We start from the raw sequence: 23,426 nt of genomic DNA, 5'->3' as shown, positions 1-23,426 counted from the left end.
TGGAAGGACGAGGAGGCTCCAGGAAGCCCATGTTTCTCCTGGTGTGGACACACCCCGAGTTTGCACTGTCCTCCGTGTCCTGGAGCTGTCTCCCTGTCCCAGCCCTGATGTTCTTGCTTATGTGATTTTCTTGACCGTTGGTTCTGTGTCTCTGCAGCCAGTCACAGCACCAGCCAGCTTTCTCAGAAACTGAAGACCACCTACAAGGCCTCCACCAGCAAGGTATGTGTGGCTCTCGGGCCATCATGAGTGTGTGGGTTTGCACGTAGTGCGATGGGAAGAGAGGAACGTAATATTTAAGACAAGTATTGTCGATGTTAAGTGGCTCCAGGGCATAGGCACCTGGATGCTACCTAGGCTGCTGACTGTGGCTGACACATCATGTTTTAGAAAGTGTGGTTTTTTTTATGGGAAAGTACATTTTTTATTGTTAATGTGACTTGATAAGGAGATTCTGAATTCAGAGAAGTTAATAAATGGGTATAAAGCAATGGAACTTCCATTCTGAGTTGTAGTTACATTTTAGTTCATCTCTTCTTTAATTTGCAAAGTATGATAAAAAAAGTGAAGGTCCAAAGCCAGAATAGAGACATTTGTCACATTTTGCTGTTTTATAAATCATCATCTGATCTTTTTAAAGTGGGAAGGGTTTAATTATTTGGGAACTAGTTTATCTCTGGGAGAATACTACAATGAAGTAATATTTTGAGGTGATTTGTGTGCATTTCTGCTTTGGGGTATTTGGAATAAACAAGATAAATTACCTGCCTAACTTAAACGAGTGTTTAGTACTTTTGCTTAATCTTAGGAGGAAGTTGAAATTTGTGGTGAGTCCGCTATGAAGGCATAAATAGTTTTTGTTAGCTTTTTATTTTTCCCTTAAGTGACTTAAGCTTTTATCCATAGTGAGATGAACTGCAATTTAAGGAGCAGCTTCAGTCTTAGGGTATTTCTGCTTATTTGAAAGTCTTTGGTAATTTTTTTTTTAAATATGAATATTGCTGACATTTTCTTGTGTTTCCTTTGATAACTCTAGGATGTAAGTGGCTTATTAAAATTTTTTTGTTCTGTTATATCTAGCTTATAGTTAGTAGTTTTGAATTTTAAATAAATTAACATTAAAGTACTTTTAAAAAATGTCAAGTGACATTATGTTCTTACTCATTTAACTTCTTGTTATGTTGTTTTGAATTATATCATTTATTCCAATTTATGTATACAGTGTATGGTCTTAGAATTCCAAAATTTTCTGATCATTTCTGAAGTAGAGGAAGAAAGGATTATGTAGAGTCACTCTTACTATGAGTAGTAAAACTTAAGATTTGAGCAAAGGTAAGGATGTGTACAATAATTGCTTTAAAAAAATGTATTAGAAATACTAAAAGTCCCAGTCATTTTAGAGACTAAAAATTTATCTGAATTTATAAGGAACATACTAGTAACGATCTTAGTAGCCTGTGCACACACCTTCAAGAGTGAGGGTGAAATGGAGCCCAGGTCTGCTCTGCTGCAGCGAGTGTTCTTGGAGGAGCGGACGGGTTCAGGCTCCTCCCCTCCAGCAGACCCGCCCCTCCTGGGGCCTGCGGACTGGCTCTGAGGCCTGTGGGGGCAGCACCACACGCTAACCAGCAAACTGTTTCCCAGGAACTTGTGAAGTTGTTCACATGGGTTTTTATAAAGATAAGTTTCTTTTGTTGTGAAAAAGCCTCTCTTTGTTGTTGTTCAGTCTTGCTAAGTCGTGTCCAACTCTTTGCGCCCCCATGGACTGTAGCTCGCCAGGCTTCCCTGTCCTTCACTATCTCCTGGAGTTTGCTCAAACTCATGTCCATTGAGTTGGTGATGCCATCCAACCATCTCATCCTCTGTTGTCCCCTTCTCCTCCTGCCCTCAATCTTTCTCAGCATCAGGGTCTTTTCCAGTGAGTCGGCTCTCTGCATCAGGTGGCTGAAGTATTAGAACTTCATCATCAGTCCTTCCAATGAGTACTCAGAGTTGATTTCCTTTAGGATGGACTGGTTTGATCTCCTTGCAGACCAAGAAACTCTAAAGAGTCTTCTCCAGCACCACAGTTCAGAAGCATCAGTTCTTTGGTGCTGAGCCTTTTTCATGGTTCAACTCTCACATCTGTACGTGACTATGAAAAGAACCATAGCTTGCACTATGTGAACCTTTGTTGGCAAAGTGATGTCTTTGCGTTTTAATATGCTGTCTAGGTTTGTCATAGCTTTCTTTCCAAGGAGCAAGCATCTTCTAATTTCATGACTACAGTCACTGTCCAAAGTGATTTTGGGAACCAAGAAAATAAAATGTGCCACTGATTCTCCTTTTGTTTCTCCTTCTGTTTGCCATGAAGTGATGGAACCAGATGCCATGATCTTAGTTTTTTGAATGTTGAGTTTTAAGCCAGCTTTTTAACTCTCCCAAGTCTTTGAGACCCCATAGATTATAGCCTGCCAGGCTCCTCTGTCCATGGGATTTCCAGGCAAGAATACGGGAGTGGGTTGCTATTTCCTCTTCCAGGGGATCTTCCAGATCCAGGGACCAAACCTGCATCTCTTGCATCTCCTTCATTGGCATCAGCAGGTGGATTCTTGACCACTAGCGCCACCTGGTGCTCGCGTGCTGCAGTCTGTGGGGTCATACATGACTGAGCAACTGAACGCTGACAGGGAACTACAACAGGCGCCACCTGGGAAGCCCTTTGTTTTTTAGTTTAAATTTTATTTTAGTGCAAAGGATAATTCGGAAGCATCCGTCTGCTTTTGCATCACAAGTGTTCCCTGGAGGTAATTCAGTCTATCTCATGGGCCTCTGTGCAGTTATGCCTGAGTCCATATTTGGAAAGCAGTGATTTAGTGGTCAGAATGTGGCATGCACCTGGAAGCAGCGCCTGAGACCATCTGCCTGATGTCGTCAACTGCAATCCCTCTCCTCCAGCTTCACTGGAAACGTGGTTGGCACGAGTCTCGGCCATGACCCGCGTTTCTGCTGGGCAAGTGGGAGCGGTTCATATCTGAGAAATTGCCCACCACTGGTCATGGGCTTTGCCCCCCCCACCCCCCCGCCGCCTCCTGAAAGTGTCTGGATGGCTTGTGGGATGTCAGTTCCCCAACCAGTGATGGAACCCATGCCCTTGGCAGTGAATGCGCAGAGTCCTGACTGTGGGACCACCTGGGAAGTGCTGTCCCTCCTTTTACACTTAAGCCAAGTGAGGAGTGTGTACTGAAGAGTGAATCTGTCTGCTGGAAGTCTGTTTCAGCCTTTCACTGTGTCAGGAATCATTTGAAGACTCATCCTGGTGGTGGTGGAATAGTGGATTGTGTTTTAAGTGTTTATATAAAAAATAAACATAGATGCATTTTTAGTGCTTTGCTAAATCAGTGTTTAAAGTAGCTGTAGAATACCTCCCACTTTTTTTTTAACTTGGTTTTACCATTTCAGTATTCTGATTAACTTTAAAGGCAGAAAAGCCATCTTTTATCCCAGAACAATTAAAAAACCAAACCCTTTGTGTTTTGTTAGCATCTCCCTCAGGCCCTTCTGTTATGAGAGAAAGGGGTGACTGCGTGCCGTGTGGGTCACACAGGATGCCGCCTCCTGACCGCTGTGCCTGAGTGTTCGTGCCACACTGTGTGCTGCCCGAGGCCAGGGCCCGCTGGCCCTGCCCTGCCCCCTGCCCCCTCTGGTGCAGGACTGGCTGAGACCGTGCTCAGTGACTTCACCTGTTATCTTTTCATCCCTTCCCACCTTAGATTCTTTTTCTCCTGGTCACGTGTTTGGTGTGAATTAACTAAAAATAAGAAAAGACAGGTCTCCCAGTAGTAAGAGTAATTAGGGTTAAGGGTTTGGGGTATAACTTCCTGACTTTTTATGTCCTTTTTATTTGAGAATTTGGAAATGTTGTGTGATAGTTTGGGTTTGTTTTTGAGGACATGTAAGGTACACAGACAGGCAAGCAGGTGGTGGGGGGTGGTTGTGGGGTTCTTCTGATGCCTTTGTAAGGACTTTGCCCTGCTTTGTGAGATCCAACTGTACCTACACTGTGTTGCTATAATGTTTTAAATTTTCTTTTCAATGATTTATGCATTTTCCAGACACATTGTCTTTTTTTTTTTTTAACTGAAACATACTTGCTCAGTAAATTCCATCACAATTTCAGATCGTCTCCAGCTTCAAGACCACCACATCCCGGGCAGTGTGCCAGCTCGTGAAGGAGTACATCGGCCACCGGGATGGCATCTGGGACGTCAGTGTGGCAAGGACACAGCCCGTGGTGCTGGGGACGGCGTCTGCTGGTGAGTCTGGAACCACCCCAGCCTGGAGCAGGGCCTCCCCTAGAGGCAGCGCGGCCAAACGCTTGGCCGTGTGCCTATCGGCATCTGAGTGAGTAGCTGCGTTTGGAACCACTCATTGTCCGGGACACTGTCCAGTGGCACAGGGTGGGTTGCCTCTCCATGGCACTAGGTAGTTGTGATTGGCTTTCTTGTCAGCCGTGGTCAGTGTACATTTGCTTTGATAGTGTATTTCACTTTTCCCCACTCACGAGGTCCCTCCAAGGACGTGCTGTGTGGTCTGACAGCGCCATGCTGGCCTGGTGTAGGGGTTCCACTGCAAGGAGTCCTGGGGCGGCATCAGAGAGCCCGTTCTCCTCCTTGGAGAGAAAGTGTCTTCTGAGAGCTATTAACCTAATAACCCTTCAGAGAAAGTTCCCGAAATTAAAAGTGTGCTCGCTTGTGGAAAAGGAGTGCCAACTTGTGAGAAGTTATGTGCTAAATCCAGCCTTTTTGAGTGGAAATAGGAAATGTAAAGTCATTAGAATGATGAAGGAAGTTTTCTGTTGTTTAAAACTGTTTATACATGAGCACCCCAGATTATTTTGGAAATTTTAGCTTAAAGGATACAGATTCTTTTTTATGATATTTCTGAAATCTCACATGGATAATCAGCACTTTTTATCAGGTTTCCTTAATGAGTGTCCTTTTTATCTTTGTTTTGGAGAGGTCCACAGAGCATGGATTATCTCAGATAATTTGGAACTGGACTTGGGTGCTATTTGCATTTGAATATAGCTTGATGTTCTGAAAAGTCTTACTATTTCAACAAGGTGATGAGCCTGTGACCCATGGACCCTGGTGTCTCAGGTCCCAGGCTTGGTGCTGGCAGCATGGCCATGCCCCGGGAGTCAGGTCCCCAGGTTCCCCTGCCAGTTCCCCTGCCAGTTCCATGGCCTTGGGCCGGTCACTGGCCCCCTGTCCTCTTGCATCAGTTGGATTACAGAGGAGTGTGAGCAAAATCCCATGAGGTACTAGTGGTGATGAAACTTCTCAGCTTTAGAGTTTTTATCCTCCTCTTTAATTAAAAAGACTAATGTTGGCAGCAGCTCACTTCTCTTTGTTTGGATCTTGCAGATCACACGGCTCTGCTGTGGAGTATCGAGACGGGGCGGAGCCTCGCCAAGTACACAGGCCACGTGGGGTCAGGTGAGCCGTAGATCGCGGGGTGTCCCCTTGTGGGGGCCGGGCCTAGGCCTCTCGCCGTGCACGGTCTGGGACTGATGTGTGTGCACTGGCTTCGCACTGTCCAGTTGCCAAGGCTCCGTGGTGCAGAGGTGCTGTATGTTGGCCCTGCGGGGGCTGGTGGCCGCTGGGCTCCTCGCTGTGGGCACTGTGGACTGTCCCACTTGCCCCTCTTCCTTCCGGCGCCCCGGCTCTGGGCCTGTGTGTCGTTGCCCCTGGCCAGCTCACCCTTCACCCTGCACACAGACTTGGTGGTCGTGTCCACTACCCGCCTCCAGGGTCTGCCATGTCCCCCACGGACTTGGTTGAGCACCTCCTCTCCCCCTCCTCCCTGGCACCTCTCCTGTCCCATCAGTGGGGGTGTACCGCTGTCCCATCAGGGCTGTGGGCCAGGTCCTGCTTGGCCCCCCCACCCCTGCCTCATCCACTGTCCCCTCCAGCTGTACCCTTCATCTCCCTCAGGACCGTAGCTGGGGGCTGCTGCTCATGCAGTGGGTGTGACATGCTGAGTACTCAGGCTGAGCGTTAAGAAAGCATTAGCTTATGTGACAAACCCACGGGGGCCTCATGTGCATCCTTCTCACTGCCCATCTCCACTTCTCAAAGTCAGCCACTTGGAACAGTTTTAAATCTTCTGCTCTTTCCTTCCATTTAGAAAAATAGCCCGTCTTATTGTTTCTTACTTTTTTGAGTTTTAGACAAGAGAGGGGCTCCTGTTAAGAAGGGAGGTGGGCTCTGTGCTCCTTGTCCTCATCACCGCACAGTGCGGCCCACAGCTCCCCGGGCACGTGCCCCGTCATCACCGCACATGCGGCCCACAACTCCCGGAGCACATGCCCTGTCATCACTGCACAGTGTGGCCCACAGCTCCCCGGGTACGTCCCCCGTTATCACCGCACAGTGCGGCCCACAGCTCCCCAGGCACGTGCCCCATTACCGATGCACAGTGCGGCCCACAGCTCCCCGGGCACGTGCCTCCTCATCACCGCGCAGTGCGGCCCACAGCTCCCCGGGCACGTGCCTCCTCATCACCACACAGTGTGGCCCACAGCTCCCTGGGCATGTGTCCCGTCATCACCGCACAGTGCGGCCCACAGCTCCCCGGGCATGTGCCTCACTTGCAGTCCCCAGCTTTACTGTCCTGAAGGGAGTAGTGGTCTCATTTCTGTGCAGATCATGAACTCTTGGCTTCTCTGGAGGGTGGGCGTGTGGGCAGTGAACAGTGTCCCTCACCATAATCTACCTCTGCTTTTTGTAATTAAGTTTTCTTTTTTCATCCTGGTTTACTTTTAGTTCTTAGTGACTTCTCAGTGTTTAAGAGATCAAGTATTGTTTTCTTGTATAGCCGATTCTTGAGTGATTCGGTAGTTCATATTTAGTTATTTTGTGTTGTATCTCTGTTCTCTTTATTCATAGCTTAACGGAATGAGAAGATTTAATATTGAACTATTATAATTCTTTAGTTTTTAAATTTAACCTTACAACATATACTGTAGCTGTAATAGATATCAATGATATATTCTTATTGTAAACCAGTTTTTCAACATTTTTACTTTGCAGTAAATTCCATAAAATTCCATCCATCAGAACAGTTGGCGCTCACTGGTATGTTGATTTTTTTTTCTTTATTCAATAGTTATTGCTGATCTGAAAACATCTGTCATTCCTTTTCTTATCAGTAGCATCAGGATTAGCCATGCCATTCACAAAAGTTGGTCATTAGTATACATTTCACAAGTTGCATGAAAAATGAATAAAGAAAACAACACCAAGGGTTATTTTTAACCAGCAGTGGCTTGTGAGTTAGTTTGATTCTCCTGGAGGTCTTTTTACAGAGGCTATCCCTGCTGCCTACTCTCTGGCTCTCAGGCTCTCTCAGACCCCGTGGGCACAGAAAGGAGGTCAGCGGTCCTGGGTTGGGCACCTGCAGGGCACATATCTTCACTTCTTCCCGAGTGGTCCTCCCAGAAAGAGCTGTGGTCCCTTGGGTTTGTCTTCACCTCACCTAGTGGTCTCACAAACACTTTGATGGTCACACTGAGGAGTTGGCCCATAAAACTGTGTGACCCTGGGTAACCTGAAGGGTGAATGTGTGTCTAGACCAGTGATCAGCAGGCTTTTCTGTGAAGCACCAGAGTACCTGTTTTCATCTTGAGGCTGGTTTGAACAGGCCTGCACCTGTGGACAGGTGACAGCTAGTGAACGTCTGAGCTGACCTCTGGGGAGCAGTCATCTGGGAGTGAAGCCTTGTTATGGGGGCCGTTTGTTGTGCGATTGGGGAGCTGGAGGGAGACCAGGACAGCTGGGCTGGAGAGAGGGGGATGAGGTCGAGACGTGTCGGGAGGCTGCGGTGGGGACAGAAACCGGCAGAGTGGCGGCCTGGGGAGAGGAGGCACATGGGGCTGGGACTGGATGCCGGCTTGAGAGGCCGGAAGGTCAGGCACTTTGATGCTACAAGGCCCGTGCTGCCATCCGCTGCTTTGGGGGAGCTTTGCAGCCTTTGCAGCTAGGGAAGGTGGAGTCCAGACGGTGCTCCTGTGTGGGGTGGAGGTGGCCCTTTGGCACTTCTGCAGGCCATCTGTGCCTCTCAGCAGCCCTCTGTCTTTCCTGGGTCTGAGCACCCCTCGCGGCCTGGCTACTGACATTGAGGTCTTGGTGCCAGCTGCTCTCTGACCGGGGCGAGGTGCCTCCTGGTTCAGCGGACGGGATTGTGCACTCGAGTTACTGTGGACTTGGGTGTCTGTCATCTTAGATTAGCCAGGTGGGGAATGAAATCCACGCCTTGTGAGTTTTCTGAGCCTTCAGAGCTTTCCACCTTGGGATTGAGGGAATTATTTTTATAGGTAATTATCTTTGGGCACCTTTGCTATTTCTGGGAGCATCTCAGAAGAACCTGTTTAAGTCAGGTTGATCCCTTGTGATCTCTCAAGGAGTGGACTTAGCGGGGCCTCACCCGTGCTCGTGTGCGTGCTGGGTAACGCCCCCCTCCCCTGCCTTCTCTCCTCAGCCTCTGGAGATCAGACTGCCCACGTGTGGAGGTATGCAGTCCAGCTGCCTGCTCCTCAGCCTGTGGCCGACTCTAGTGTAAGCAGCACGTTTACTTACCCTGAAAGCACCACCCGGGGTATGTCGGTGGGTTCTGGACATCTGTGAGTTTTAGGAGAAACTTAATGGTATCTGTTGTGGACTGAATGTGTGTGTCCCCAAATTCATAGGTTAGAACTCTCACCCCGGGGGGCTGTCCGTGGAGATGGGCCTCAGAAGAAGTCACTAAGGTCAAGTGAGGTTGCAGGGTGGGGCTCTGACCAGCAGGATTGGTGTCTGGAGGAGAAGAGGTGCCCGAGGGCTCCCTGTGCTGCTCCCTGCGTGCACCGAGCAGAGGCCAAGTGAGGCCACCGTCTGCCTGCCGGGACACCAGCCGGGTGTGAGCCCTCCCCACAGGCCGCCCAGCAGATCAGGGTGTGTGTCTGTCTACATCGCCTGCGTTTGCGTTTACTTTCTTCTCCACAAAAGTTATAACATTTACATATATTAGTCCTTTAATTTTATGCTTAGGTTAAGTTTTTAGTGTTTTATATTTTTGATTGTAGACAACTGGTCTGTCTCTCATGTGAGATAAACCCTGTAGGTCAGTGGGGTGTGTGATGTCATTGTTACGTGGGTTAAGTTTTAATGTTGGTAACAAGTTAGGTTGCATGTTGATAAGAATGGACCACAGGTTTAAACCACAGACCGCCTAGTTCCTACCTGTCCTGTCTGATGTAGTTGCACCATGTCAGCCCCATGCACACGGGGGCCCTCCCTGCGCTGCTCCTGCAGGTGGGGGTCCTTGCAGGCCCAGACTGCTGGGTGAGTTCACGTGGTCGAGCAGAGGTTAGATTTCTGTTTATGTTTTGGCTGTAATTGTTAGAGGGTGATAGTAATCTTCCAGTTTTCCTATTTTTGCCTATGAAGATTACTTTTCTCTTTTTAAACCTTTTAAACCTTGTTCTGTTTGGAGATGGGTTAAGTAATTAATAAATTCTAGTAATGAGTAAGAGTGAGCTTTCTTTAGGTAAGCAGTCTTAGCAATTCATTTTTTAAAATTTATTTTTATTTTTTAATTTTTGGCCATGCTGGGTCTTTGTTGCTGTGAGGGTTTTCTCTAGTCGAGGCGAGCAGTAGCTACTCTCTAGTTGTGATGCACAGGCTTCTCATTGCAGTGAGTTCTCTTGTTGCAGAGAATGGACTCTAGGATGCATGGGCTTCCGTTCACAGCTCCTGGGCCCTGGTGCGCAGAACTTGATAGTTGTGTCTCTCGGACTCAGTTGCTCCGAGGCATGTGGGGTCTTCCTGGATCAGGGATTGAACATGTGTCTCCTGCATTGGCAGGTGGATTCTTTACCACTGAGCCACCAGGGGAGCCCCTTAACAATTCGTTTTTAATTGAGTGTGTTATGTATGTATTTTATATTTTAACAGAGACTTTATTTTAACTCTGCCGTGTTTGTAGATGTGACACACATATCCTTGTGTACATGTGTCCATGTGGTGTGTACTCAAACATGGTGTGTGTGCACGTTTACTTAGTGCCAGGTGCCCGCTGGGTCGGTCATAATGGTGGTTAAGTCCTGGAAGGACAGGCGGTAGCGGTCTGACTGGGCGGCTGGTCTGCAAGGTCAGGATCCCCAGGGACCCACCTCTGCTTCCCCAGCAGCAGCTCTGTGGCGAGGACGAAGTGGAGTGCTCTGACAAGGACGAGCCTGATGCAGACGCCGACCCGTCCAGCGAATGTCCCACCATCCGGGCGCCACTGACATCTCTGAAGAGCCACCAGGGCGTGGTCATAGCTGCTGACTGGCTGGTTGGTGGGAAGCAGGCAGTGACAGCCTCCTGGGACAGAACGGCCAACCTGTACGATGTGGAGACGTCAGAGCTCGTCCACTCCCTGACAGGTGCATCATGTGGGAGGAGCTTCTCGTCTGGATTGAGTGTTGGCACAGCTGTGATTTTCAGAGATCCTCCTGAGAAATGGAGCCATTAGTGGTTAAATTTATCTTATCTTTGGGGGTGTAATTGCACCTAGAGACATGCAATATGTAGATACTTGAATGTGGTTGGTGTGTTAGCTTTTTTTTTGCTTTAATTTCCACACACTTAGTATCTTAAAATAACACGAATTTATAACAAATCTCCCTGGCCAGGAGTTTTGGGCACGTGCTCGCGGACGCTCTGATTCTCAGGGTGTCATGGGCAGGATGTGAGTGCTTGCGGGGTTGTGCCCTCACCTGAGACCTGCTGTCCTCTTGCTGCCATTGCAAGGATCCCTTTCCTGTGGCTGTTTTTCTGCCGGTTTTCGGCTGGGGGCAGCTTTCAGTACCTGGAGGCAGCTGCAGCCCCCTTCCCCCGGCCCTGCCAGAGGCTTCTCACTGTGTGCTGTTGGCTTTCCTCCAGGCCAGCAGGAGCGGGTCTCTCTCAGGACCCTTAAAAAGGTGCACCTGACTACGGCAGGCCACCCAGGAAGTCTGTCTTTTTCTTTTTTTTGACTAACTGAAAGCCATGCGAGTTGGAGGCCTTAGTCATATCTGCAAAACCCATTTTGCGTTATAATGTACTGAGATCACCAGAACACCGTCCCACGCATCTGCAGCTTGTGCCCACATGCAGGGCAGGAGTCCTGCAGGGCGTGTACAGCCCCCTGCCTGCCACTAGCCTTCATACCTGCTTGTCAGCGCGTTTTGTCATTGAGTGACAGGGATGTGTCCCACTGTGCGCTCCACCCGTGGGTTATTAGAGGTTCTTCTCACATGTGAAACTCAAAGCTGTACTTTCTCATACACTCAGCCTTTAGAGACCCTCCTGACCTTTCAACCGTTGGGCTCAGGAGTGTCCCTCCCACACTGCTCGTTCAGCTCTTTCGAATGCACGAGGGGAAGGGACATGGGCCCCCCTTGACCCCACACACTGTCCCCACGACTGCTTTTCCCAGGAGCCGAGTGGGGGCCTCACTGTGACTGTGTCCTCCATCTCCCACAGGGCATGACCAGGAGCTGACGCACTGCTCCACTCACCCGACCCAGCGGCTGGTGGTGACCTCCTCCCGCGACACGACATTCCGTCTGTGGGACTTCCGCGACCCTTCCATCCACTCTGTGAACGTGTTCCAGGGACACACGGAGTGAGTCTTGGTCGCGTAAATGTTTTTTAAACTCTGATCTGGGCTGGGAGGTAACTGGGTTTTCTAGGGTGGTTTTCTTGATCCTCTTCACCCAGTGGTTTTCTGAGCATTGAAACAAACACTCATATGTGCTGTTCTCAGGAGTGTGGCTCTTTTTCCCTGTGTCACCCTGGAAAGTCCCTGTGGAGTGTTCTCAGTGGATGGTTGCTTACACAGAGGCAGTGTTTCTTACCGTGTGACTGCATGTTTCATGTTATATTATGATGTGGAACACACTTTGGGAAAGCTTATCTTAGGGCATATTTTCATTTATAGGGACTCAGCACAAGTTCTCTAGTGAAGTGTGTTGGACTCTTAACATTTTCTATGATGTGAGTACTTTTAACTCGAAATACAGGTAATTCGAGTGTTCTGTGTGCTGGTTGTTCCTAAGACAAGGTGTAGTGGTGTAGGCTTCATCACCGACTCAGTTCTGTAGCCCAGCTTCTCTGGGACCTGGGGGAGAGATTGTTTTCTCCTTTTCATTTCTGGTACTGTTACCCCAACTTTCACATGGCTCCTGTGCCTTTTTCAGAAAGTAGGGTTTGAGATGTAACACTTCTCTGTAAGATAAACGAATGTCTGTAGGTGACGAGTCCCCCTGAGATCTGGCTGTATTATTTTTGCTGGATGGAGAGAGAGCTCCTGGTGGAGTGTCTGTTTAGGGTTTTCATTGTACATTTGTGAAAAAGACAAATGAGCCCCCCCACCCCCTTTTTGATATGCTACCTCTATTTTCACTCTATATTATGAAATTTCTTCATTATAATAGGAATCTTAACAGGATTTAGTAGTGAAGCTTGGGGTCTGTATTATTAGACAAGCTTTTGGTGGCCCAAGGTGTACCAATTTGACTGAAAAGCAATTTTAGAAACCTTATGTAACCAGCTGTTTTCCTGATAAGTGGGGTTTGTAGTGTGTCCTGTTCTTGGAAATGACAGAGATGTTTAGTTGGGAAAATTTGGAATGTTACAGGAGTTTCAACTATTGGCAGTTCATTTCTCATGTATCTCTGTCATCAGCTATAGCTGAAACCCAGAACTTTTTGTCTGATGGGCTCACTCCTTGTGCGTTCATGTGCTTTCCACCACCACCTGAGGATGGCCTGGTGGGGACAATGCTCTGGCCCCTCTGTGACGTGCAGTGGAGCTGGACTCTGGCCATGTGGGTTGGATCCAGGGCCGTTCCTGTGAACGGCTCTCACTGTTATGAAACTTACTCTGGGGCTGGAACCCCTGCTGCACTTGAGAGAAGCCTCCCCCAGAACCACTGCCTCCTGTGGAGTGCGGCAGAGTTGTCACCCTGTTTTTAGTTTCATTTTGTTCTGTTTCCATTGCTATAAAAAGGGGCCAGCAGTGGAGGCAGTCACTGGTCATTAAGCTTCCCCCGTGGGTGGCCGATGACTCCAGGCTGTGCCCAGCTGATGGTGTCTGCACGTGCCATAAACTTTGGCATTGAAGAAATTGGAAATTAGCTCAGCACGGAATATTTCATTCTTAGAAATATCTGAGAATGCAGAGTTTTTTCTTTATTTTTGCCTAAATTCGTTTCATATAATTGTTTACTTTGTTCCTAGAGTGTGAACTCAGGTGCTTTCTTGTCTAAAGAAAACAAGACATGACGTCTCACAGAAAAATTTCTTTCTGTCTTCACTTCTTCTGGACCTGATAAGGTGTTGGCAGGATGCCTCGAGTGCCCCGGAGCAGGGAGCAGGGTGGGGCTGTGGCGGTGCCCGCAGGAGGTCACACCCGCGCCTCTGCACGTGTCATGTTCCATGCAGCCTGTGTCACTCCTGATGGGTGCTGGATGCAGCTCTGAGGCCTGTGTGCACACGGCCGTGTTAGGGCCCTTGGCTGGAAAGTGTCAGTACCTTCTGTTGTGTATTTTCTCGTAGGACGCAGAGCCTGGCACGCGGTGGTCGAGGGAGCGGTTCTGGGGTTCATCCTCGTGAAGTGAGCAGGGAATGTCTGCACTGAGCCTGGGGGCAGCTGGAGAGGGGCATCAAGTGAGGTCTGGCCCTGCTTGCTGGAGTGTCCCCTGCCCTCCTCCAGGGGAAGCTGGATTTGAAATCCCAGAAAGAATTGGTGTGGTGCAAACCTGACTTTTTCTTTGAATACTTGTTATCTCAGGGTCTGCTCCTTGGGGAGCTGGCCTTCCAGGACTCCTCAGAAGTTTGTGTCGTTGGGAGATGAGTTTCCGTTTCTCACTCAGGCATCTGAGATTGTGAACTGCGGGAGCCGAGCATTTTCTAACTTGGGGGGCCCGTGCTCATGGGGGCGGTGCTCTGAGGGCCCAGGGTGTTCCTGAGGATGGGTTCCTCCTTGGGGACCTTAGCTTCTAGAGCACAGTTTGGAGGCCAGTGGTTGGAAGGTGGGGGCCGCCCGACCCCTGTGAGCAGCATCGGTCAGGTCCTTGTGGGTTTGTGCACAGCGGCTGTCAGGCAGGAGGTTGGCGTGGGCCATGTGTTGCGTCACACCTGGATCTGCACTCCATGAGCCCCTTACTCTGCCTGCAAAGTGGAAGAGTCGCAAAGGGTCTGCCTGGGTCCCCATTGCCGGAATGTGTGCTCCCTGCCTGCTCACTCTGCCCCGCCAGAAGCCCCGTCCCCCTCAGAGTGAGAAGGCGCCTGCGGCCGGTGCCAGAGGAGTTGCTGCCTCCTGTCTCCGGGCTTCATTTTCCACATGGTGCACTTTCTTCCTTAGCCGGGAAGTTTCAGCAGATTGTTATGCAGAGCAGCCGCTTCCCTGTGTGATGGGGGGACAGCTGTGGGTCCTAATGAGGAGCCCAGCTTCCCATCTCCGCTGATTGAGGCCCACAGAGGGAGCGGAACGAATGTTCTAGGCATGCCGGGATGGCGGAGCCGCTCTTGTCAGCTGGAGGCACACACTCGGCTGCTCTCGGCGACAAGATAAATGAGGCGGCGGGCGCTGGTGGGGCCAGGCCTTCCACCGCCCCAAGGGACTGTGTGGGAGAGGCCTTGGGAGGACAGTCCTTGGAATGACTGCAGCCAGCCTCTCGCTTTGATGCCCCATAATACCTGTCAGGGTCCTGATGCACTGAAACCCAGTGTCTTTCAGCGTTTCATTAATAGGGTTCGACAAGCTTTGTGGGGATTTTCCCCACTAATTTAGCGGAGTATTAACTGAGGTTTAACTGGGTCAGACCTCCTGAGGTCTCACATCCACAGGGAGGTCGCCGGCAGTGGAGGTGTCTGCCTTAGGGCCCTGTCAGTGGCTGGGCGCTTAGATGGCCCTGTGACCTGAGGGGCAGTAGCACCTGGTTCCCACTCAGGCACCCACTGTGTCCTTGTTGTCAGATGAGGAGTTTGGATGAATCATCGGGCTGCTCTTGGGGTTACCCTTGTCTCCGTCTTTCTCCCTGTGGTGCACTCGGCCTTCGACCTTAACACTGTGCCCTCCAGGTCCGTCCCACTCTGTATGAACCACATCCTCTTTACCCAGTCCTCTGTCAATGGACTTTTTGGTTGCTTCTGTGTTGTGGCTGTTGTAGACAGTGCTGCCATGCACTTTGGTATGTGTGTATCTTTCTTTTTTTTTTTACAGTTAAATACCCAGGCGTGAAATTGCTGAGTCACATGATAGTTCTGTTTTTGAGGAATTTCCACAATGTTTTTCACAGTGGCTGCACCAGTTTACATTTGCATCAACATTGTAGGAGGGTTCCCTTTCTCTCCACCCTCTCCAACACTGATCGCTTGTCTCTTTGATGATGGCTGTTCTGACAGGTGTGGAGTACCAGCTCACTGGGGTCTGGTGTGCATTTCCCTGGTGATTAGTGATGTTGGGCACGTTTTCATGGGCCTGTTGGCCATCTATAAACCTCTCTTGGAGAAGTCTGTTCAGATCATTTTTTAAATGGTTTTTTGTTGTTGGAATGAATTTTTTTTCCAGTGCTCTGATTGAATTGTCTGAAAGTCTCAGTTGGGGTGGATGTTTAATTGTCTGCTCTAGAGATTTGGGTGGGTCCTGTCTATCTGGCCCATCTTGTCTGGGGGCCTCTCCTTGTTCTGCTGCCGGGACGAGGTGAGGCTGCCTTGGAGAGGTCAGCGGGGACCCTGTGTGCTGGCAGGGGTTAGTGGGAGGACCAGTGAGTGGAGTCGACAACTCATGGTGTTCACATCTCTGCCTCCCCGCCCACCCAACAGGCCCCGGGGTGGCAGGATTGGGTGTCTGCTGTGCAGTGTGGACAGGGACTTCATGACGAGGTTCTTACCCCGTTCCTTCTCTTGGCAGCACTGTGACCTCTGCTGTGTTCACCGTGGGAGATAACGTGGTCTCTGGCAGTGATGATCGCACCGTGAAGGTCTGGGACCTGAAGAACATGCGGTCCCCCATTGCCACCATCCGCACAGACTCTGCCATCAACAGGTGATGGGTGCTCCTCCATGGACCATTAGGGTGGCCTTAAGGGGGCTTGTGGCATGTGTTGGGTTCCTGTAAACTTGTGTTCACTTGGTAGGGCCTTGGGAAAAATGCTTTAGACTCCCAGGAAAATATCTTTTATTGATCCTCTAATGCACATTCTGTATTCTATAAATACTGAAACCTGGGTATAAAATCAGGTTGGTGTATTGAGCTTTTTAAGAATTAAGAATGAGTCCTTTTTGGCCAGAGGTTACTGTGTAGCACATGTAAGTTACAGGTGAGTAACTCAGCCCGTTTTCTGATGCCTTAGGCTGGTAACACCTTGGTTTGCTAATGTGTTTTGGCTTGAAGAGTGGAATGCAGGAAACCCCCACTGCATTATCGCCTGTAATCTGAAAAACTTGTGCTGTCACTGTTGGTTACGTAATTTACTTTTCTCTTCTCTTACACATTGTAGGATCAATGTGTGTGTTGGCCAAAAAATCATTGCCCTCCCCCATGACAACCGCCAGGTGAGGCTGTTCGACATGTCGGGTGTGCGGCTGGCCAGGCTCCCGCGCAGCAGTCGGCAGGTGCGTGCTGGGGCCGCCTGTGCGGGGGGCTGGGGGCGGGGCCTGCTCTCTGATGGTGGGGAGCTCCCAGCCAGCCTGGCTGTGTTCAGTGCTCCAGGAGCCCCTCCTGGAAGAAAGAAGTTAATTCTCACAGTGGGTTTTAATTACCGAAGTACATTCAAAACAACCACCTTACATGCAGTCAGTAGAAGAATGTTCACAATTTTATGCCCTCTTCTTACCAGGTCTCCATCAGAAGTACTCGGTCACTTGAGGGTTAGGACTAGGGAGCGCTGGGGCCCAGTGAGCAGAGGGTGTGAGTGGGCGTGTGGGCCTGGTGGGGGTGCTCTGAACCCCCCACTCCCCAGCTTCCTAGCCCCTCCTGCCTGCTGTGAGGTTGCTGACACCAGTGTCCTGCAGTGGCCCTGGCGTTTTTGGTCTCTCGTCCGGAGCCCTGACTTCAGTGCCTGTCTCAGGTGACCTGCTGCAGTTTTCTCAGTGGTCATGGAGGGCAGGCCTCGCTCCTGCTGTGAGCATCCCTCCACTGGCAGCCCTGGGCCTCTGACCTGGGAAGGCCTCCCCAGTGTGTGGACAGCAACCCCCGTGGGGATGTCTTGCAGAGGGAATTTTGGTGCTGTTCTATTGAGAGTCTGTTTTACTTACTGGATTTCTGTCAGCTTTTCTGAATCCTGCCCTGTACCTGTTGTATATTACAGTAACAGGTCAGTGTGTCCCACTTTAAACTCCCCAGATAGCCTGCAGGGTTTGTTGCAGCATTCTGAAGGTGGCGGGAATCTGCTTGAAAGGCCACTTACTTTATCTTGTTTTATCTGGCACCAAAGGTATATTTCTAGCTCCTTTATTCCTTGAAGCAGTTATTTGTTCAAATGGTACTTGGGGTCTTTGAGTGAATTATATTTGTTTCTTTCCACGTCATCCATCCTCATTTATTCATTAAAACATCCCAGAGGGACCATTTCTGCATTCTTCCTGTTGACTGCTATCTGACTCCTGTTCTTGGAGAAAGGGTCCTGAGGCACTGGTTGGGCTGCACTGAACTCAGCCGTGTTCCCACCCCTCGTTTCGCAGCAGCTCCCCCAGCAGCACAGGAGGTCTCCTGACTGGTCCAGTTCAGGGCCCCCTTTCTGACGGGTCGTGGGGGTGTGGTCCTGCTTGGGCCATGCTCTGACAGTGCTGTGCCTGGTTGCAGGGCCACCGGCGGATGGTGTGTGGCTCAGCCTGGAGCGAGGACCACCCTGTGTGCAACCTGTTCACCTGTGGTTTTGACCGGCAGGCCATCGGCTGGAACATCAACATCCCGGCGCTGCTACAGGAGAAGTGAGGGTGCTGTTCCGAGGCTCCCGCCGGCCGGGACCGTGCCTGCCGGCTCGCTGGGCGCTGGGACGCCGCGGCTGTGGGCGGTGGACCTGAGCAGGGCGCTCTCTCCTCACTGTACCCAGCTTGCATGAAGTGTCCAGAGGTGTGCCCTGTTGTTTCTTTCTGTTTTGTGTGTGTGGGCATTGCGGCCGTGAGGTGGAGCCCCTTCCATGGCCGCTGGTGTAGTGAGTCCCTGGAGTGTCGGGTGACAGGAGGGCGGGGCATCTGGAGCGATGGTGCATGTGTGCCTGTCCAGTGGGAGTGGGCAAAGACCTCACGTCTGTGTGGGGTTCTAGCGTGTGCTGACTCAGCTTCACCTCTGTGTTCTGTTACAGTTGTGAAATCTGCTTGGATTTTAGAAGTTAAAAAAAGCGTAGAATGTTGAATTTGCAACATTTGGACATTTTCTTTTGAAAAGAAAAAATTTCTGCTCTTTTTATGGAAAACCATTTCAATCTCCTGAGGTATCTCATGCTGGCAAATTCTGAAATAGAATGGTTCTAATCACTGATTCCAGATATTAAGTAAAATTTAAAGCACTTTAGTTTATAGCTGTGGTTATAAACAGTTTTTAGAAGTTTCAGATGACTTATCCATTGAATGTGACTTGACCTTTCTAGAAAGCCCTGCTACCTGAAGACAAACCTTATTTATTTTCTACACCTTGGGTTTGCATGTTTCCAAGTAGGTTCACTTCCTGGTGGCATCTGAGAGCCAGCAATGCAAATAAATGAGTTCTACCTCAGACATGAAGTATTTGGGAAACTTGGGGTGTCTCTGTTACTGGCTCAGGCACTTGTGATTTAGAGCTGAAATGAGCTCATCCAGAAGGCAGGAGAGGTGGGCGCAGCAATGGCCGTGCCCAGGAAGGGCTGCCAGGAGCCCTTTCTGCCTGGAGCCTGTCGCTCCTGCCTTCTCAGGACTTTCTGTCCAGTGTTCACGAGTTGTGTTTCTTGTTGAGTTATAGTTTCATAGCGAGACCTCTCAGTGCCCCCTAGCCTCCCCCTGCCCCGTTTGTAACCCTTGGAGGCTGTCCTGGGCCAGGCATCGAGAGGGACGCTGGAGACCATTGTGTCGGCCTCGTCCTGTAACCGCTTCTGTTTTGCGGTGTCAGGTGGGGCGGCCTGAGTGCTGGTCCTTGGCCCACGGGTCCTTCTGTCAGGCCCCATGGTAGCCAACCTCAGGCCTCTCGGCCCTGGATGGTCAGGACTGGGTCTGGGGGACCCCTGGCCGGGTGGGAGGGAGATCAGAGGAACGAGGGTGAGGTGGCAGGAATTTCAGGGCAGCTTTACAGCAGCGGCGGCTCAGGAGCTGATGTTGGAGTCCGACATTCCCTGACTGCGGTGTGAGGATGGCTCCCACCCCGGGTCTCAACGTGGAGCTGCCCCGTGCCTCCGCACATACTGGCCTCTCCTGCTTTAGTCTCACAGCTGAATGTCTTACGAGAGTCACTGCTAGGAACATTTAAAAATGTCTGTAGGTCATTGCGTCAGACCTACCCAGATCTCTGCCCATTGAAACAATGGGAAGCAAGTGAACTCAGTGTGTGTGCCAGCCGTGTGGATGAGGCTCCACACGCAGCCCCATCTCCCTCCCCGGGCCTTGGCCCTTCTCAGGAGCGGGATCCGCCACCGTGGTCATGGGGTGTCTTCGGGTGTCATGAAGGAGCTGGGGGTGCTGTATGTGCACACCCGTTTGTGCACATGAGTGTGCGCGGGGATGTGTGTGCATGCGGCTGCAGTGAAATCATGTGACCCACTGCCTTGATTTCATCTGAAGTAGTGTTTGGAAGTGGGAGTGGTTTTGTCCATGTGCCGATGAGTCCAGAATTTCCTGTCATAGCAGGAGGAAATGTGTGTTTACTGGAAACCATGTGTCAAGAGAATTTCTTGAGAGGTGTGTTGTTGGACAAATGACACCCTTCTTCTCAGCCACTGCACATCAGTTTCTGAAGAGTGAAAATTCTGTACCTATTCTGGAACTGAAGAATCCTATGTAAATCATCTGTTGCTTAAATCTGTGAAAAATGAGGTTTTTTTTTTTGGGGAAAGTGTGCATTTATAAGTGTCGTGTAGAAGCAGGTGTTTTTACTGTGTTGATGTAATTGTTCATAAGTGTTCAGTGTCTTCATTGCAGTATGAGATTCATTAAAAACCCACGTTCTGTAACTATCGTTGTGAAAGTGTTGTTATTAGGAGTTTTTAAAAATTATTATTTGACTTTTTTTCCATGTTTTTACTTTGGTAAAGCATTTTAATGGCTGCTGAACATCACAATCATGTAGAAAGTGAACAAGTTAATTATAGTATTGCCCATTTGAAAAACTTTACTTTTAGACTTCAAAGCTCAGTTGTGTTTTATTTTCTGTTATACTATAATTAAATGATCCACATTACACTTCTCCATTCCTGCATTGCCACCCCAAAATTTCTGAAGGGAGTTAATAACTTGACAAAATGCAGTCCTTTGTCAGAGTCCCTCAGTTTCATAAACACTTGTCCTGTCCTTACTATAGTTAAGCTTGTTTGAAAGTTGAGAACAATTGCAGTTACAGAAAGCGACCTGTTACAGAAAGTGATCTGTTACAGAGAGAGGGTCTGTTTTCTGTGTTGAATGCATGCTGGGATTGGCTGTGGCCCTGTGTGGCCCTGCTCACTGTCCTGTTCTCAGCCACGTAGATGGAGCTGCGTCTGCCATGGGAGCCATGGCAGGTGGCTCCTGGGAACCCGGCAGGTGGCAGGGCCCTGCCTGGCATGTCCCCCAGCCCCACCCCAGACCAGGAGGACTTGCCACCCAAGTCCCATGGGCCGCAGGCACACGTTCAGTCCCCAGAGCGCAGAGCTTCTCCACAATTTCTCCCTCATCCTCCTCTTCAAAAATGTGAGTATTACCTAGATTTCATAATTATACCTTCAGTTGCATTTAAAGTTCGTATTAGTATAAGGAATTGAGAAGGCAAGACTTGTATTGCTTTGATTTCATCAAAATGCCACCAAGATGTGTCTCCCTCACTGTCCACAGCTTTTCTGTTTTCACTGAATAAATTGGGAGCCAAGGAAATTCCCTGTGTTGGGAGTGCTTCTGCTTTACATCAGCACATGTTGTGCAGTCCCTGTTGTATGTAGAGGCTGAAAATGAAGTCACAAAAGTGCTCTGAGTTTAAAATCAGATTTCTAAGAACATTAAGCAGCTTAGGGCCAACATGCAGGTATACTGAGCACCCTTTGGTGCCTTGTGGGCTGTGTGCCTTTTGGGCTGGACAGGGTCTCCAGAGAGAGGACATTCAAACTGGAGCCTCCTGTCAAGGCTGAAGAGAGTGTCAGAAGTGAGAGGGACGAGAGCGAGGTTTCGGCCACTTGAGAAGCATGACGGGGTGTGGAGGTCGTCCATGATGGAGGCGGCTTGGTCGGGCTTTGGAAAGGGTGGCTTACTCCACATGTGCCAGGCACCTCCAGACAAGTGCGTGGGAGTCTGGTTCCATGGGATTCGTGCTGAGTGTTGAGCTGGGGGCCGCAGGCGGGGAGGGCAGGGCTTATCCCATGATGAGGGCAGTTCCCGGGTCCCGTCATGCTAGCACACAGGTGTCCGTGGTACCCAAAGGGTGCTACAGTGTGTAAGAAGGAATCCCCCCCCCCCCCCCCCAATGTAGGGATATGCTGGGGAATTTCAGCTGTGATTTGGAGACTGTAGTCTGTTACCTGGGCCAAGTTCATCTACTGCCTGCTGCCGGGCCCCTGGTCACCAGCGGCCCACAACCCCATCCTCCCACCTGCATGCTAGGCGAGCTGTTGTTCTACGCTCCACTAGCCCAGACACGGCTATCACGGTGCTGCCTGGGAAATCTTGGGACTGGAACTGAGAAAGTCCGTCTCTCTCCAGTAGTTCAAACTACATGAAAATAATGCCGGGTGCTTCAGAGTGAAGAGAAAATAACTAGGATTCTGTGCTCAGCAAGACCTCCTTCAGGAATGAGTGTGAAGTGATGGCCTGTGGATAAACAGAAGCAGTTTTCACCAGGACCCCTTCCCTAAAGGACCTTTACAAGGATGTTTTGTAAGAAAAAGTCACGAAGGCATGGTTTCAAATGGACCAGCATACTGGCACACATCTGCACCAAGTCACGTCTGATCAGAGCTTGGGATTTAAATATCCGTTTTTGTTCTACTGGGGTTTGAAAGATTAAGTCTGTAAGGTATTAAATATTTATGGAGAAATTTCAATGCTCACCACAAGGAAAAACACCTTGGAAAGATAAAAAAGAAATGATTGGACATAGTTACTGTGAGGGGCTGGGAAGTGTGGTAAATAAGAATGGGGCAGAAGTGAGTTTTTAGTGTATTTCTTTTTATAGTTTTTGAAATTTTAGAACCATCGAAATATATCACCCATTATCTGAGAAGTTTTTGCTTTTTTGAATATGTGACAAAAGTTAAAATCAACCATATTTTAAATATTTTAAAACTTTAACATAGACATTAGAGAAGACATAAAATGACAGACCATCAGGTTTATTAATAGGAAGAATCAGTATTATAAAAGGTTCTCCCCATATTGGCAAGTAGATACAGTGCAGTTGCAATCCAAATCACCCAGGGTTTTTTTGAGGCATTGGACAGTATGGTTCCTAAGTTTTATTAGAAAGAGCCAAGGCCAGGGTTAACAAGAAGAGGAAAGAGGAGGTGGGAAAAGAGAAGAAAAAGTTTACCTTAAGTCTGACAGGGCTGTAGTATGCAGAGTGAGGGGTTTGCACAGAGTGGGGAATTGACCAGTACAACAGAAAGAGATCAAAGTTGATTCATGCTTAAATGAAAACCTGAAACATTTCTGCTCATATAGTCACAGATCAGTGGGGGGAAATGAATGTTTCTAGTGGTTATTCACGTGGAGGAAGGTAGTAAAATTGGATCCCTGTCTCACACACCAAGGGCTTCCCTGGTGGCTCAGACAGTAAACAATCTGCCTGCAGTGCAGGAGATGCGGGTTTGTTCCCTGGAGTAGGGAATGGATACCTACTCAGGTGTTCTTGCCTGGAGGATCCCATGGACAAAGGAGCCTGGGGGGCTATAGTCCATAGGGGTCACAAAGAGATATGACTGAGTAACTAACACACCCACATCTCACACTAAAAGGAGAATCAATTCCAGCATTATATATGAAAGACAGAACATTAAAAGAAAAACTGTGGAAAATTCTTAAAGAGATGGGAATACCAGACCATTTTATCTGTCTCCTGAGAAACCTGTATGCAGGTCAAGAAGCAACAGTTAGAACTGGACATGGAACAATGGACTGGTTCAAAATTGGGAAAGGAGTATGACAAGGCTGTATATTTGCACTCTGCTTATTTAACTTCTATGCAGAGTACATGTGCAATGCCAGGCTGGATGAAACACAAGCTGGA

General features: G+C 49.3%; 1 protein-coding gene across 3 annotated transcripts in view; it reads left to right on the top strand.

Moving 5' to 3' along the window:
- Positions 1-20,193, top strand: part of WDR37 (WD repeat domain 37) — a 34,832-nt gene extending 14,639 nt beyond the window's left edge. For 2 of the 3 annotated variants that reach the window (XM_061126597.1, XM_061126596.1), the window contains exons 5-14: positions 158-222; positions 4,160-4,295; positions 5,409-5,480; positions 7,077-7,121; positions 8,524-8,600; positions 10,210-10,450; positions 11,532-11,673; positions 15,966-16,100; positions 16,555-16,669; positions 17,859-20,193. In XM_061126597.1, the coding sequence (XP_060982580.1) occupies positions 158-222; positions 4,160-4,295; positions 5,409-5,480; positions 7,077-7,121; positions 8,524-8,600; positions 10,210-10,450; positions 11,532-11,673; positions 15,966-16,100; positions 16,555-16,669; positions 17,859-17,990 (1,160 nt within the window). In that variant the 3' untranslated portion in view covers positions 17,991-20,193. The remainder of the gene's footprint in view (positions 1-157; positions 223-4,159; positions 4,296-5,408; positions 5,481-7,076; positions 7,122-8,523; positions 8,601-10,209; positions 10,451-11,531; positions 11,674-15,965; positions 16,101-16,554; positions 16,670-17,858) is intronic. The other variant, XM_061126598.1, reaches the window with a different exon arrangement.
- Positions 20,194-23,426: the final 3,233 nt, after the last annotated feature.

This window comes from Dama dama, chromosome 23, assembly GCF_033118175.1.
Source record: "Dama dama isolate Ldn47 chromosome 23, ASM3311817v1, whole genome shotgun sequence".
Classification (NCBI taxonomy): Eukaryota; Metazoa; Chordata; class Mammalia; order Artiodactyla; family Cervidae; genus Dama; species Dama dama.
Note: the sequence above shows the minus strand (reverse complement) of the source record. Positions and strands in the feature narration are given on the sequence as shown.